The sequence below is a fragment of the Natrix helvetica genome (genome assembly GCF_964273705.1).
Source record: "Natrix helvetica genome assembly, chromosome: 5".
NCBI classification, from domain to species: domain Eukaryota; kingdom Metazoa; phylum Chordata; class Lepidosauria; order Squamata; family Natricidae; genus Natrix; species Natrix helvetica.
This window is the reverse complement of record NC_138551.1, coordinates 145,643,372-145,655,272: the sequence shown is the minus strand read 5'-3', so window position 1 is coordinate 145,655,272 and position 11,901 is coordinate 145,643,372. Positions and strand designations below refer to the sequence as shown.

Here is an 11,901-nt window from a genome sequence, read left to right as displayed (position 1 = left end):
AGGAAGGCGGGTCCGATTGCAGGCTGAGGTCTGCAGCGAAGAATCGGGGGTGGGGAGGAATCGGAGACCCCTCTCTTCTCCCCACACCCTGGTGGGTTCCACCCCAGAGGTTGGACTCCAGCTCCCATCATCCCCCGCCGGCCCAGTCTCTCCGCATTAGAAAGCAACTAGGACTTGGTGGGCGGCCAAGCCCCTCTCCCTGGGGGTGGGGGGGAGGCGATCTTCTTTTGCAAAGCTTCTAAGCGCCGGGAAAGGGGGGGCTTGGTTTGGTTTACCGAGCCCTCTGAGCACGTGCAGAGTGTCCGAGAGCTGCAAAACTCGGGATTTAGGCGTTTCGGGGAGGAAAAAGGACGTTTTTTTCTGACTTTGACGAGAAGAGAATTGGACTGCCATCTGTCAGAAATGGTATAGGGCAGGGATGTCCAAACTTGGGAACTTTAAAACTTGTGGACTTCAACTCCCAGAATTCCCCAGCCAGCCGGGCACAAGTCTGAAAGTTCCCAAGTTTGGACACCTCTGGATAGGGTCTCCTGCTTGATCAGGGGTTGGACTAGATGACCTACAAGGTCCCTTCCAACCCTGTTATTCTGACAGGTTTTGCAAGAGGGTTGCAACGAAAGGTTGGTTTTGGAGTTTGGAGGAGAGGTCTGTGTACTTAGTTTAAATTAAAAATGGAACTCCTGTTCAATAGCTAAAGATAATCCAGTATAAATGAAGATTACATTCGATTGCACAAAGTTGGTTTTTGTTTTGCTTTTGAGGCTCGGCGTTGTCTTTTTTCTCTCCCGCCTTCCTAGCAAATCAGCCAATGGGCTCCCTTGAACCGAGCAGACAGGCACGACGTTAGCCAATAGCAACGGCAAACGCTTGATCCTTGGCCCCGCCTTTGCCAGTCTCTCTTGGGGTTCTCCGATATTAATAATAAGACGAGAGGTGAGAGTTCTGCCCGCCTCCCTCCCTCCTTCTTGAAAAGGCAACGTTAGATTGCGCATGCTCAAGTATCTACCCCTCTCTATGGTTAACGTACGTTGCGGAAAAGTTTCCCCTGTTAAGAATCCAACGTCTCGCAGGTGTGAAGGTCACGGAGGCTCCCCTCTACCGTAATACCAAGAATAGGCGCGCGTATATTTTTTTTAAAAAAAATCCTCCATAGGCCTCAATGGCTGCAAATAGGATTATCGCCCATTTGGTGCCAGTAGTGAATCATTGACCCTCGCTACCGTATGTCGTAGAATAGACGCGGCCCTGCTTTGTATCCCCCCCCCCTCCCTCCCCTTCTGCAAATGCAATTTTATTTCTCCTCATTCGGTGCTAGGCTTCTTCTGTGGCATTTGGGGGTCCCCCTTTTGTTTTATCCCGGTGTTTCGGGGCGGTGGTGAAGCGCGTTGTCCTTGAGGAGAAGCGGAACCGCGGGCTGCTGGTTCGGGCCTAAAGCCTTTGGGAGGCCCTACGGCCCTCCCTCTCTCCCTCGCTCCTTCCCTCCCCGGCCAGGGGCGGAGGCGGCAGGGTGAAGCTTCCCGGGCCAAGAGCCGCGCCGTCCCGCCCTGGTGAGTCCTGAGGAGACGCTCCCGGCCTCGCACCCGGAGCCCCATCCGCCACAGCCGGCCGGGGAGCGCCTCCGAGGGGGAAACACGGGGCGGGGTTTCTAGCAGCCATCCCAGCCCTTCCCTCTGAGGGGGGGCGGCTCCTGGGACACCCCCCCCCCCAAAACCAGCGCCCAGGCCGCGCCTTTTGGGCCTTGGAGTCCCTCAGGGTTTCTGAGGCCTCCGGGGGGGCGGGGGGGGGGGAATGACAAAACTTGTTTTAAATGCTTTTCCTTGGAAGTGGGTGGGTGGGGTTAGTCCTCGTCTTACGACCACAATTGAGCCCAACCTTTGGGTGTTGTTTTTTTAGAAGTATGCTTTGTTAGATTATTTATTTATAATCGTTTGTTTATATAATTAATAAATATAATTAGGTATTACAATTTTATATATATATATATATTATGTGTGTTGTATTTGTACTGATAAATAAATAAAGGGAGACTAGTATAGATCTATAGATAGATATTCTATCTATATCTATTTGTAACATACATACATACATACATACATACATACATACATACATACATATATACACACACCTAAAAAGCTCCATATCCATCTGAACAATGTCTTTGCCTGGGTATAGGGTAGACAATTTGTTGTTAGTTGCAAAGTTGTGTCCGACCTGTCGCGACCCCCATGGACAACGTTTCTCCATCCTCTACCATCCATTGAAGCTCAGGCCGACTGCTTGGGTGACTCCATCCAGCCACCTCCTTCTCTGCCGTCCCCTTCTTCTTTTGCCCTCCGTCGTTCCCTGCATCACTCTCTTCTCCAGTGTCTTCTTCCTTCTCATCAGGTGGCCAAAGGATTTGAGTTTCCTCTTCAGGATTTAGGACCGTCTAAAGAGCAGGCAGGGTTGATCTTCTCTAGGACTGACGGGTTGGATGGCCTTGCAGTCCAAGGGACTCGCAGGAGTCTTCTCCTCCAGCACCAGAGTTCAAAGGGCTCCATTCTTTGGCGCTCAGCCTTCCTTAGGGTCCAAACTTCACAGCCATCCATTGCAACTGGGAAAACCACAGCCTTGACTATACGCACTTTTGTTGGCAGGGTGATGTCTCTGCTTTTTAGGATTCTGTCTAGATTTGTTATAGCTTTCCTCCCCAGGAGCAAGCATCTTTTAATTTCTTGGCTGCAGTCCCCATCTGCGATGATCTTGGAGCCCAGGAAAATGAAATAAGTCATTACCTGGATTTCTTCCCCATCTATTTGCCAGGAACGGAGACGGCCGGATGCCATGATCTTAGTTTTCTTAATGTTGAGTTTTAAGCCAACTTTTGCACTCTCCTTCTTCACCCGCATCGTTTTAATACATTTTCTTAAAATACACATTAAAAACTCCATTATCTGTCTGAACAACCCAGAGCCCAAACTTTTGGTTGCTAAGGGAAACATGTCTTCAATTAATTCGGTCCTATTTTAACAACCTTTCTTGCCACAGTCGTTAAGGGAACCCTTGCCGTTGTTAAGGGAATCCTTGCAAATTGTTAACGTGAGTTAAGCAGTTGTTAAGCGAGTGCCACGGTGGTTAAGGGATTCTGGCTTCCCTATTGACTTTGCTTGTCAGAAAGTCGCCAATGTGGGATCGCGTGACTCTGGGACGTCATAACTATGAGTCAGTGGCCCAGCATCTGAATCTTGAATATGTGACTATGGGGAAGCTGCAACAGTTGTAAGGGTGAAAAATGGTCCTAAGTCATTTTTTTTCAGTACCGTTGTAACTTTGAACGGTTGCTAAACTAACTGTGGACTACCTGTAGTACTCGATGTCCCGACCACAATTGAGGTCCAGAAGTTAGGTTGCTAAGTGAGAAGTTTGTTAAGTGAGTTTAACCTCATTTTACGACTTTGCCACAGTTGTTAAGGGAGTTACCGCAGTTGGTACATTAGTAACACCGTTTTAAGTGAAACAGGTTTCCCCATTGATTTTGCTTGTCAGATGGTCGCAAAAAGGGATCATGTGACCCCAGGACACTGCAAAGGTCATAAATATGAACCTGACTTTGCCAAGCGTCTGAATTTTAATCATGTGACTATGCGGGTGTGTCCTAATCCTAAGTGTGAAAAACACTCAAAAATCACTTTTTCCATTGATGTAACTTTGATCATTACATGAATTATTGTAGGTTGAGGACTACCTGTCTTTGCTGTACCAAACCAGACAGTTCTTGAAGTACAACCGACTCAATGATTCCTCTGAAAAACGGTAGAGTAAAGCTAAGTGCGCTTAGGGTTTTGCACTAAAACAAATCAAACACACTTAAAACACACTTATTTAATGAGGTGCCCCTTCCATGCACAAACACGCAGTTCAGTATGTAGTTTTTTTTTTTAATAAGTGGATTTTTTTACACCACTTTTTGAGACATTTTACCTTTTGTAAGGGGTTTATTCCTATTTAAATAGCACAAAGAATAAAGCCATTAAAACAACAGCATGGTAAAGAAACATATTGGTCTAAAACCTGAAATATTCTTGTTGGGTATTTTACCAGAAAAGTACAATAAAGAGAAGACATATTTAATTCTACATGTGTTAACAGCAGCAGAGAATTGTATGTGGACAACAGTGGAAAAAGGAAGAAATCCCTACAGATGAAAGTGTAATTTAAAAAAGTATCAGAATGCGCAGAGACGGATAGGTTAACACTCAAAATAAAGGAGAAGGAAGAAACAGAATACTTTTTAACACGGGACTTATTCTACCAATGGTTGGTTAATAGAAACAGAAGTTAGAAACTTAAAAGCTTAAGAGAATGATTAACTACAATGAAGGTTACTAGTATGCATAAACAAATATTATTATTACTAGGTGATTATTATCAATGATATGAATATTATTATTACTACCGTGTTTCCCTGAAAATAGGACATGGTCTTATTTTCTTTTGACCCCTGAAATAAGTGCTTGGTCTTATTTTCGGGGAGGTCTTACTATTTTTGAGGTACAGGAGGCGGCGAGTGCAGTCACCTCATTGGCTGCTGCTGTGTTGCAATATTTTCGGGGAGGGCTTGTTTTAATGCATGCACTCAAAAGTCCCGATTGGGTTTATTATCCAGGGAGGTCTTATTTTCGGGGAAACGGGGTATTATTACCTTTCAAAACCAACTGTACTCCGACAACACACTGTCCATGTAGATATTGAGTTTTTATGTTTACTAAAGAAAAATGTATAAATAAAACACATAATGCAAAATAACCCCAACCTGCATGCCAGCGGAGGTGAATTAGAATTAGAATAACGGAGTCGGAAGGGACCTCGAAGGTCTTCTAGTCCAACCCTCTGCTTAGGCAGGAAACCCTGCACCACTTCAGACAAAGGGTTATCCATTTGTGATGGGGGGGGGGAGAAAAAAACCTGATCTGCCTTCTTACTGGGAGGGTGCTTTAATTGCCACTCAGGCAGCCTCAGATGACACTGAGAATTAGTCCATCCAGTCGGATCCTCCATGTCTTGCTACTAATCTATCCGGTTCTGCTTCACCGTATGTTTCTCCTAGATTTGGAGTTAAGGATTACGTGATCCAGTTGTACTACTAGAAAATGCCTGGCTTCTGATACAGAACCTGTTGGTCGGCATAATCTGGAGCTGCAAATTTCAACTTGCTGAGGGTTCCCCCCCCCTCTCCCCCCAACGCCTCTGCAATTCCGGAGAAAACGTCCGAGCTACACAGACTAAAATCCCAGCCTCTCCAGGTAAGGCTGCTTTAGGGCTTGGGATTTGGGAGCTCCTGGTCTGGAAGACTGCAGAAGTCTTTCGATGTTTTGATTTCCAACTCCCATCCTCTCAACCAGCATGGCCAGAGGTGAAAGAGCGATGAAGTTGTTCCCCAACAGTTGGAGAGCGTCAGCTTACCTGTCTCTGCGCCAAACGATTTGGTAGAAGGTGTTTATTTATTTTTATTTAAAAAAAAGGGAGACATGTATTTTTTTATATGACTTGATGTTGGATTAAAAGTTGTTTTTTTTTTGTCTCGGGAAATTCTTCGTACTGAATCAGGTTGGTTGAGTTCCACGTTGGATGAGTTTCAACAGGAAAAATATGATGGATAGCCTTCCTGTTGCTAGGGAATTACCCCACTCCTCCCCTTTAGCTGTGCTGCTGGGAATTGTAGTCCTACCACTTCTGCAGATCCCTTACTATTTTAAAAAAAAGTCATTTTTAAAAAAAAGGAAATTCTTGGAGCAGACAGGAGCCATGCAGCACCCTTGCATCGCCTGCATTTGAGAGCAGCGTTCGGGGTGAAAGAGATTGCTACGCCCTTGAGATGACTTTCTTGGCCTCCAACAAACATATGGGAGACTTCATGAGGGAGCCATTTTGGGATCATCTCTTAAAGGGGGTGAAATCAGACATCTAAATGATCATGGTAGCTACTTCTTTCCGCTGAGGGCCAATGAAGGAAGACAATTCTCTTTTTCTTTCTCTCTCTCTCTCCCCTTCTCTTTCTCTTCCTTTCTCTCTTTCTTTCTCCACTCTCTCCCCTTCTCTCCCTTTCTCTTTCCTTCAGAGTTAAGCTCAAGACCCACCTATGCCAAGTAGCTGGCCTGGCTCAACCATGATCCAACTATATCGCTCCTGACGGGTTTTTTATTAATGTAATTCAATTGAATTTATTTATTGGGGTTTTTAAATATTGTGACTTTTTTAATTGTTTTAATTGTTAATTGTTTAATTGTTTTTTAGCTATCAGCCTACCTCCTCCTTGTATACGTTTTATATACGTCCTTGTTATATGTATGTCCTGTCCAGATTTGTATTGTATTGTATTGTACTTTGTATTTTATTTGTTTTATTGTACGCCGCCCCGAGTCCTTCGGGAGAGGGTGCGGCTTAGAAATAAATATTCTAATCTAATCTAATCTTGATCCATCCCTCCTTCTGTTTTTCTCTCGCTTTCTTTTTCTCTCCTTTTCTTTTTCTCTCTTTCTCTTTCTGTGACTCTCTCTCCCTTTCTCTCTTTTTTCTCTTTCTCTCTTATTCTCTCCCTGCCTTCCTCCGCCCTCTCTCCCCCTTTCTTTCTCCCCTCCTTCTCCCTTCCTCCCACCCTCCCTCCAACCTGATCATTTAACACAGCAGCTAAGGGCTTACTATCAGTTGCATTGTGGAGTCGCAGTTTCAGATATATTGCAGCAATTATTTAGCTAAATTGGGTTTTTAATTAGCTATCTCTATTTCTTTGCCTGCCTGGAACCATTGACTGAGATGGGAAGCCATGGAAATTGAATAAATAAATAAATACATATTTTTTAATGGTTTAGTTGTCTTAATTTTTCCACTTGCTTCCTTGGGTGTTTTTCTTAGCTCTTTCAGATCAGCCCCTGGACTTTGGAAAGCAGGTCCTCACCTGGGGAGACTCTCATTCCTTTTTTCCTCCTCACCCTGTTTGCCCAATTTTTCCTTGTCCAAATACAGTCCCTAAAGTCATTTCATTTCATTTATTAAATTTCATTTATTAAATTTATAGACCGCCCCCTCTCCCCGAGGGGACTCGGGGCGGTGTACAGACAAAAACTAAAACCGTATATACAATAACAATATTAAATACCCCTTATTAAAAACAAATTAAATATAGGGTCTGTACAGTGATAATAAAAATTAAAACAGGTTAAAAGGACAACCCCTTAAAATTTAAAATGCCGGCCAGGAGGATTGAAAATTAAAACTACGATTGGGCCAGGCCGGCTAATTGGAACAGGTGGGTCTTGAGTTTCTTGCGGAAGGAGCGGAGATCGGTAGTAGTTCTGATGTCGGGGGGGGGGGAGGTATCTCCTTTTCTTCCCTAAAGCATCTTCCAGGTTTAAAAAAAAAGGGGAGAACCATTAAAAAAATTAGCAATGGCACAAACTTTCTTTCTCCCCTTCCTCAGGTCAGTGGTTGGCACCTGTCCTTCGAGGGCGTTGTTCAGCCATGGAGATGGAAGACGAGACGGAGAAGATCAACATTGGGACTGAAAGCCTACAGAACAGCGAAGCAACCCAAGAAGGAACTCCATCCAACAGCTGGCCACATAAATGTGCCTCATACGTCCTGGCTCTCCGGCCCTGGAGCTTCAGTGCTTCCCTCACCCCGGTGGCCGTGGGCAGCGCTCTGGCTTACCGCTCCCAGGGTACCCTCGACCTGGGCATTCTGGTTGGCAGCGCCGTCACCGTCCTGGCAGTCCATGGAGCTGGCAACCTCGTGAATACCTACTACGATTTTTCCAAAGGCATCGACCACAAGAAGAGTGACGACCGGACCCTGGTGGATCAGATCTTGGAGCCTCAGGATGTGGTCCGGTTTGGGGTCTTCCTATACACATTGGGTTGCATCTCAGCAGCCTGCCTCTATTGCTTCTCCACCCTCAAATTGGAACACCTGGCCTTGATTTACTTCGGAGGACTCTCCAGCTCTTTTCTCTACACTGGAGGTAAGCAGGGCTTCTCTGGGGGGTCTCCCTTCCGCACCGTGGAACACGGGAGACAGGGGAAAAAGAAACCTGCATCCCGTTAAAATGCCGCCAGTTTAAATTTTAGGCCCAGAAATTGAGTTACATGGCCTGTATGTCTGAACCAATTAAAGTTGGGAAAAAAACCCCAACATTCGTCTTAACTTCCTGGATTTTATCCTGCTTCCGGGAATAAAGGAGCCAATGGCAGTCAGGTTAGAAGGCTGGATCCCGCCTCTGGTGTTTCACAAAGCTCCTTCTGTCTTTTTGTGAATGCACATGCGGCTTTAACAGTTGCTAGGATGCTCTTTAGCATCAAAGGTTGTTCTTCTAGACCAGTGATGGTCAACCTATGACACGCATGCGCCCTGTCAGCTGGCCAGCGCGCATGCGTGTGCTGGCCAGCTGAGTTCACCCTTTTTTAAAGCCATTTTTCGCCCTCCCCAGGCTCCAAAGGCTTTATAGGAGCCTGGGAGGGCAAAAAGAGCCTCCCCCCCCCCCGGAGGCCCTCCAGAGGCTTCATGACCTTCCCTGACACCTTTGGAGCGCTCAAAATGACCCTCCGAGCTCGGAGGGTCGTTTTGAGCACTCCGAAGGCTTCAGGGACTGTCCGGAGGCTTCTCTGACGCCTCCGGAGGGCTTCCGGAGGAGCGGGGGAGGCTGTTTTCGCCCTCCCGAGGCTCCTATAAAGCCTCTGGAGCCTGGGGAGGGCAAAAAAAGCATGTAAAAATGGGGGGGAGCCCCTGTAGTGCGCGCATGCGCACTGGAGGGTCGTGCATTGCATTATGGGTGCGGCACGCCCGCACACGACCCCCCTGTGCTCCCCCCACTTATGGCACGCGAGCCAAAAAAGGTTCGCCATCGCTGTTCTAGACTCACATCTAGTAGAGTTTCTCCCTACTTTCAGCAGAGAGATCTTTCCCCTCACCTCTTCCTGGAAATGCTTTCAACTGCAGGAAAAATCCTGGGCTCTTCTGCAGGGAAAGCATGCCCAACAGCGCTTAGACTTATATACCACCACACAGGGCTTTACAGTCTTCTAAGCCGCTTACAGAGTCAGCCTGTTGCCCCCAACCATCTGGGTCCTCATTGCAGCGACCTCGGGAGGATGGAAGGCTGAGTCAACCTTCAACCAAGCATCGTGCTGCTGGCAGTGGGCAGATTTAACCTGCAACACTGCATTCTAACCACTGGGCCACCATGACTCTCTATGGCAGTGAATTAAATTTTCCTCAGTGGAAAGAGCCCGGAGAAGGGAAAAATTGGGGCGGGATAATCTCAGAAGCAGATCCGTCAAGCGTGTTCTTCGTTTCCCCAGGATCCTAATCTTGTACAGTTTGTTTTTGGTAGAATATTGTGAGATTCTTCTTAGCAGGGGCTGTTTGTCAGTGTGGAATGGGCCAACTCGCCAGAGGACAAGTCAACAAATTAAAAGTTAAATCAATTTCAACGAAACTGTGGCCAATAATGATAAAATAAACAAAAGCCAGAGTTAATTTCAACGAAAACGCGATCGCCACGAATGAAAGTAACTGAACGAAATGATGAATACATCATTGACTTGTCCCATGGCGAGTTGGCTGTGATGTCCTCCGGCCCTTGTCAGCAGAACCTTCTGCCTCAGGAGAAGCCAAGATCTCCTCGGCTGGAGGTATTTAACTTCCCCTCCTTGTCGTTGCTGCAGGCATCGGATTTAAGTATGTTGCCCTGGGTGACGTGGTCATCCTGATCACTTTTGGTCCCCTGGCTGTGATGTTCGCCTATGCCCTCCAGGTGGGCTACCTGTCCATCTCGCCCTTGCTGTATGCCGTGCCCTTGGCCCTCAGCACCGAGGCCATCCTGCACAGCAACAACACCCGGGACATGGAGTCCGACCGGCAGGCGGGCATTGTCACGCTGGCCATTCTCATCGGCCCCACGCTCTCTTACGTCCTTTACAGCAGCTTGCTCTTCCTGCCGTACCTCATCTTCTGCGTCCTGGCTACTCGCTACACCGTCAGTATGGCTCTACCTCTTCTCACTCTGCCCATGGCGTTTTCCTTGGAACGGCAATTCCGGAGCCAAAGCTTCCTCAAAATCCCGCAAAGGACAGCCAAGCTTAACCTCCTGTTGGGACTTTTTTACGTCTTCGGCATTCTTCTGGCTCCCCCTGGCTCCCTCCCCAAACTCTAGGGAGACATCAGAAAATGGAAGATTCCCTGAAAATGATTCTTCCCCAAAAGCTTTCACAGAATACTCAAACACACACACACAAATACATACATATGCGTGTATATATATATATGTTACAGTGAAAGACAGAAATCTGTAGAATGTCGACATTCACCGGTGAATGTCAACATTCACATAGTCGCTTGGTGTATGTCCGAAATATTTGCTAAATACCCTTATTTATGACTTACACTAAATACGTAACCCTAACCCTAACCCTACGTATTTGGTATGTGTTGACATTCACCGGTGAAAGTCGACATTCACCAATTTCTGTCTTTCACGGTAACACATACACACGTGCATTTATAATCTTCACCAAACCACATAAGGTTTTTTCCCCCGGATCCACAAACGTCAGATTTCCTGAAATTTTTCCTTTTCACAAAGGGATAAAATCATCTTTATAAAGTTCTCGGTTCTCCGAGTTGGGTTCCTGCTTTTTGCCGTTGTTTTCTTCTATTGTCTGCGTTTCATTAATCAAAAAGTTCGCACTCCGGGTTAGAAATCCCCAAGGACACATAATAAAAATCCCTTTTAAAGTTGATTTTTTGGGGGGGAGAAAAAAAAAAGCTGCACCAGCAAGGAAAATAATAATAATCAGAAGCGCTAAAGCAAGATAATCATCACATCTAATGCATTTTCACGCCCCCACGCAACCTCTACTTTCTGGTCTTAAAGTTTCTATTGGAGGGAGCTCCAGAGATTTCTTGTGATATTCAAGGAAAAATGACTGGGATCATTTCCCAGCTGTTCTTCGCATTGGGAGGCTGAACCCGGTACCAGATCTCCTTTAGAGATCAGGTGCCGACACCCTCCACATTCTTTGAGTAAGTAACGCCTCGTCTTACTCATAGAACGCTCTGTGGAGTGATTCTGTAAATTGTGCCCTCGTTCACATCTTCTGTCCACGTTGGATTGCAGCATCCATTTGCATGTTCTCTCTGCCACCCATCATATAGTTGCCGGCAGCGGAGTCCCTGCGAAGAGTCCGATAAGATCTGCCAATCACAGTTTCCCAAGAGGTTCCCTTGCTCAAAACGCCAGCGGCCTGAAGAAGAAGCTGAGGGAGTCCGAACGTGTCCCGTTCGGTGATCATTTTGAACAACAGGAATCTCATATTTTGGTGGAGGGAGACGGGCCCCAAATTGACACAAAACCAAACCAGATTCTTTGCCTTTCTCTCTCCCTTTTGACGAGAACAACAGCGCTTATGTGGACGGAGCTTCGGGCTGGAGAGAAGATGTAACACGGTTATTACCAAAGCAAACAAACGTAGGGGCAGAGTCCTAGTGGACAACCATTTAAATATGAGCCAGCCGTGTGCAGCAGCTGCCAAAAAAGCCAACCTAGGCTGCATCAACAGAGGGATAGAATCAAGATCACGTGAAGGGTTAATGCCACTTTATAATGCCTTGGTAAGGCCACACTTGGAATACTGCATTCAGTTCTGGTCGCCACGATGTAGAAAAGATGTGGAGACTCTAGAAAGAGTGCAGAGAAGAGCAACAAAGATGATTAGGGGACTGGAGGCTAAAACATATGAAGAACGGTTGCAGGAACTAGGTATGTCTAGCTTAAGAGAAAGAAGGACTAGGGGAGACATGATAGCATTGTTCCAATATCTCAGGGGTTGCCACAAAGAAAAGGGAGTCAAGCTATTCTCCAAGGCA

General features: G+C 46.3%; 1 protein-coding gene across 3 annotated transcripts; it reads left to right on the top strand.

Moving 5' to 3' along the window:
- The first annotated feature begins 967 nt into the window (after window positions 1-967).
- UBIAD1 (UbiA prenyltransferase domain containing 1) lies at window positions 968-10,655 on the top strand. Of its 3 annotated transcripts, none has more exons than XM_081955275.1 (4): window positions 968-1,100; window positions 5,090-5,285; window positions 7,460-7,999; window positions 9,702-10,655. In XM_081955275.1, exons 3-4 carry the CDS (start codon window positions 7,501-7,503, stop codon window positions 10,187-10,189), a joined length of 987 nt encoding a protein of 328 aa, XP_081811401.1. In that variant the 5' UTR covers window positions 968-1,100; window positions 5,090-5,285; window positions 7,460-7,500; the 3' UTR covers window positions 10,190-10,655. The 3 variants fall into 3 exon arrangements, with proteins under 3 accessions (XP_081811401.1, XP_081811400.1, XP_081811402.1); XM_081955274.1 differs by lacking the exon at window positions 968-1,100 and adding an exon at window positions 1,292-1,547; XM_081955276.1 differs by lacking the exons at window positions 968-1,100; window positions 5,090-5,285 and having other exon boundaries at window positions 7,441-7,999.
- The last annotated feature ends 1,246 nt before the right edge of the window (window positions 10,656-11,901 follow it).

Excerpts from the sequence above, each read along its gene's own strand:
- UBIAD1 (XM_081955275.1), top strand. The coding sequence starts at position 7,501 with ATGGAGATGGAAGACGAGACGGAGAAGATCAACATTGGGACTGAAAGC. Across the intron at positions 8,000-9,701 it reads CTCTTTTCTCTACACTGGAG|GCATCGGATTTAAGTATGTT; the intron begins GTAAGCAGGGCT and ends TCGTTGCTGCAG.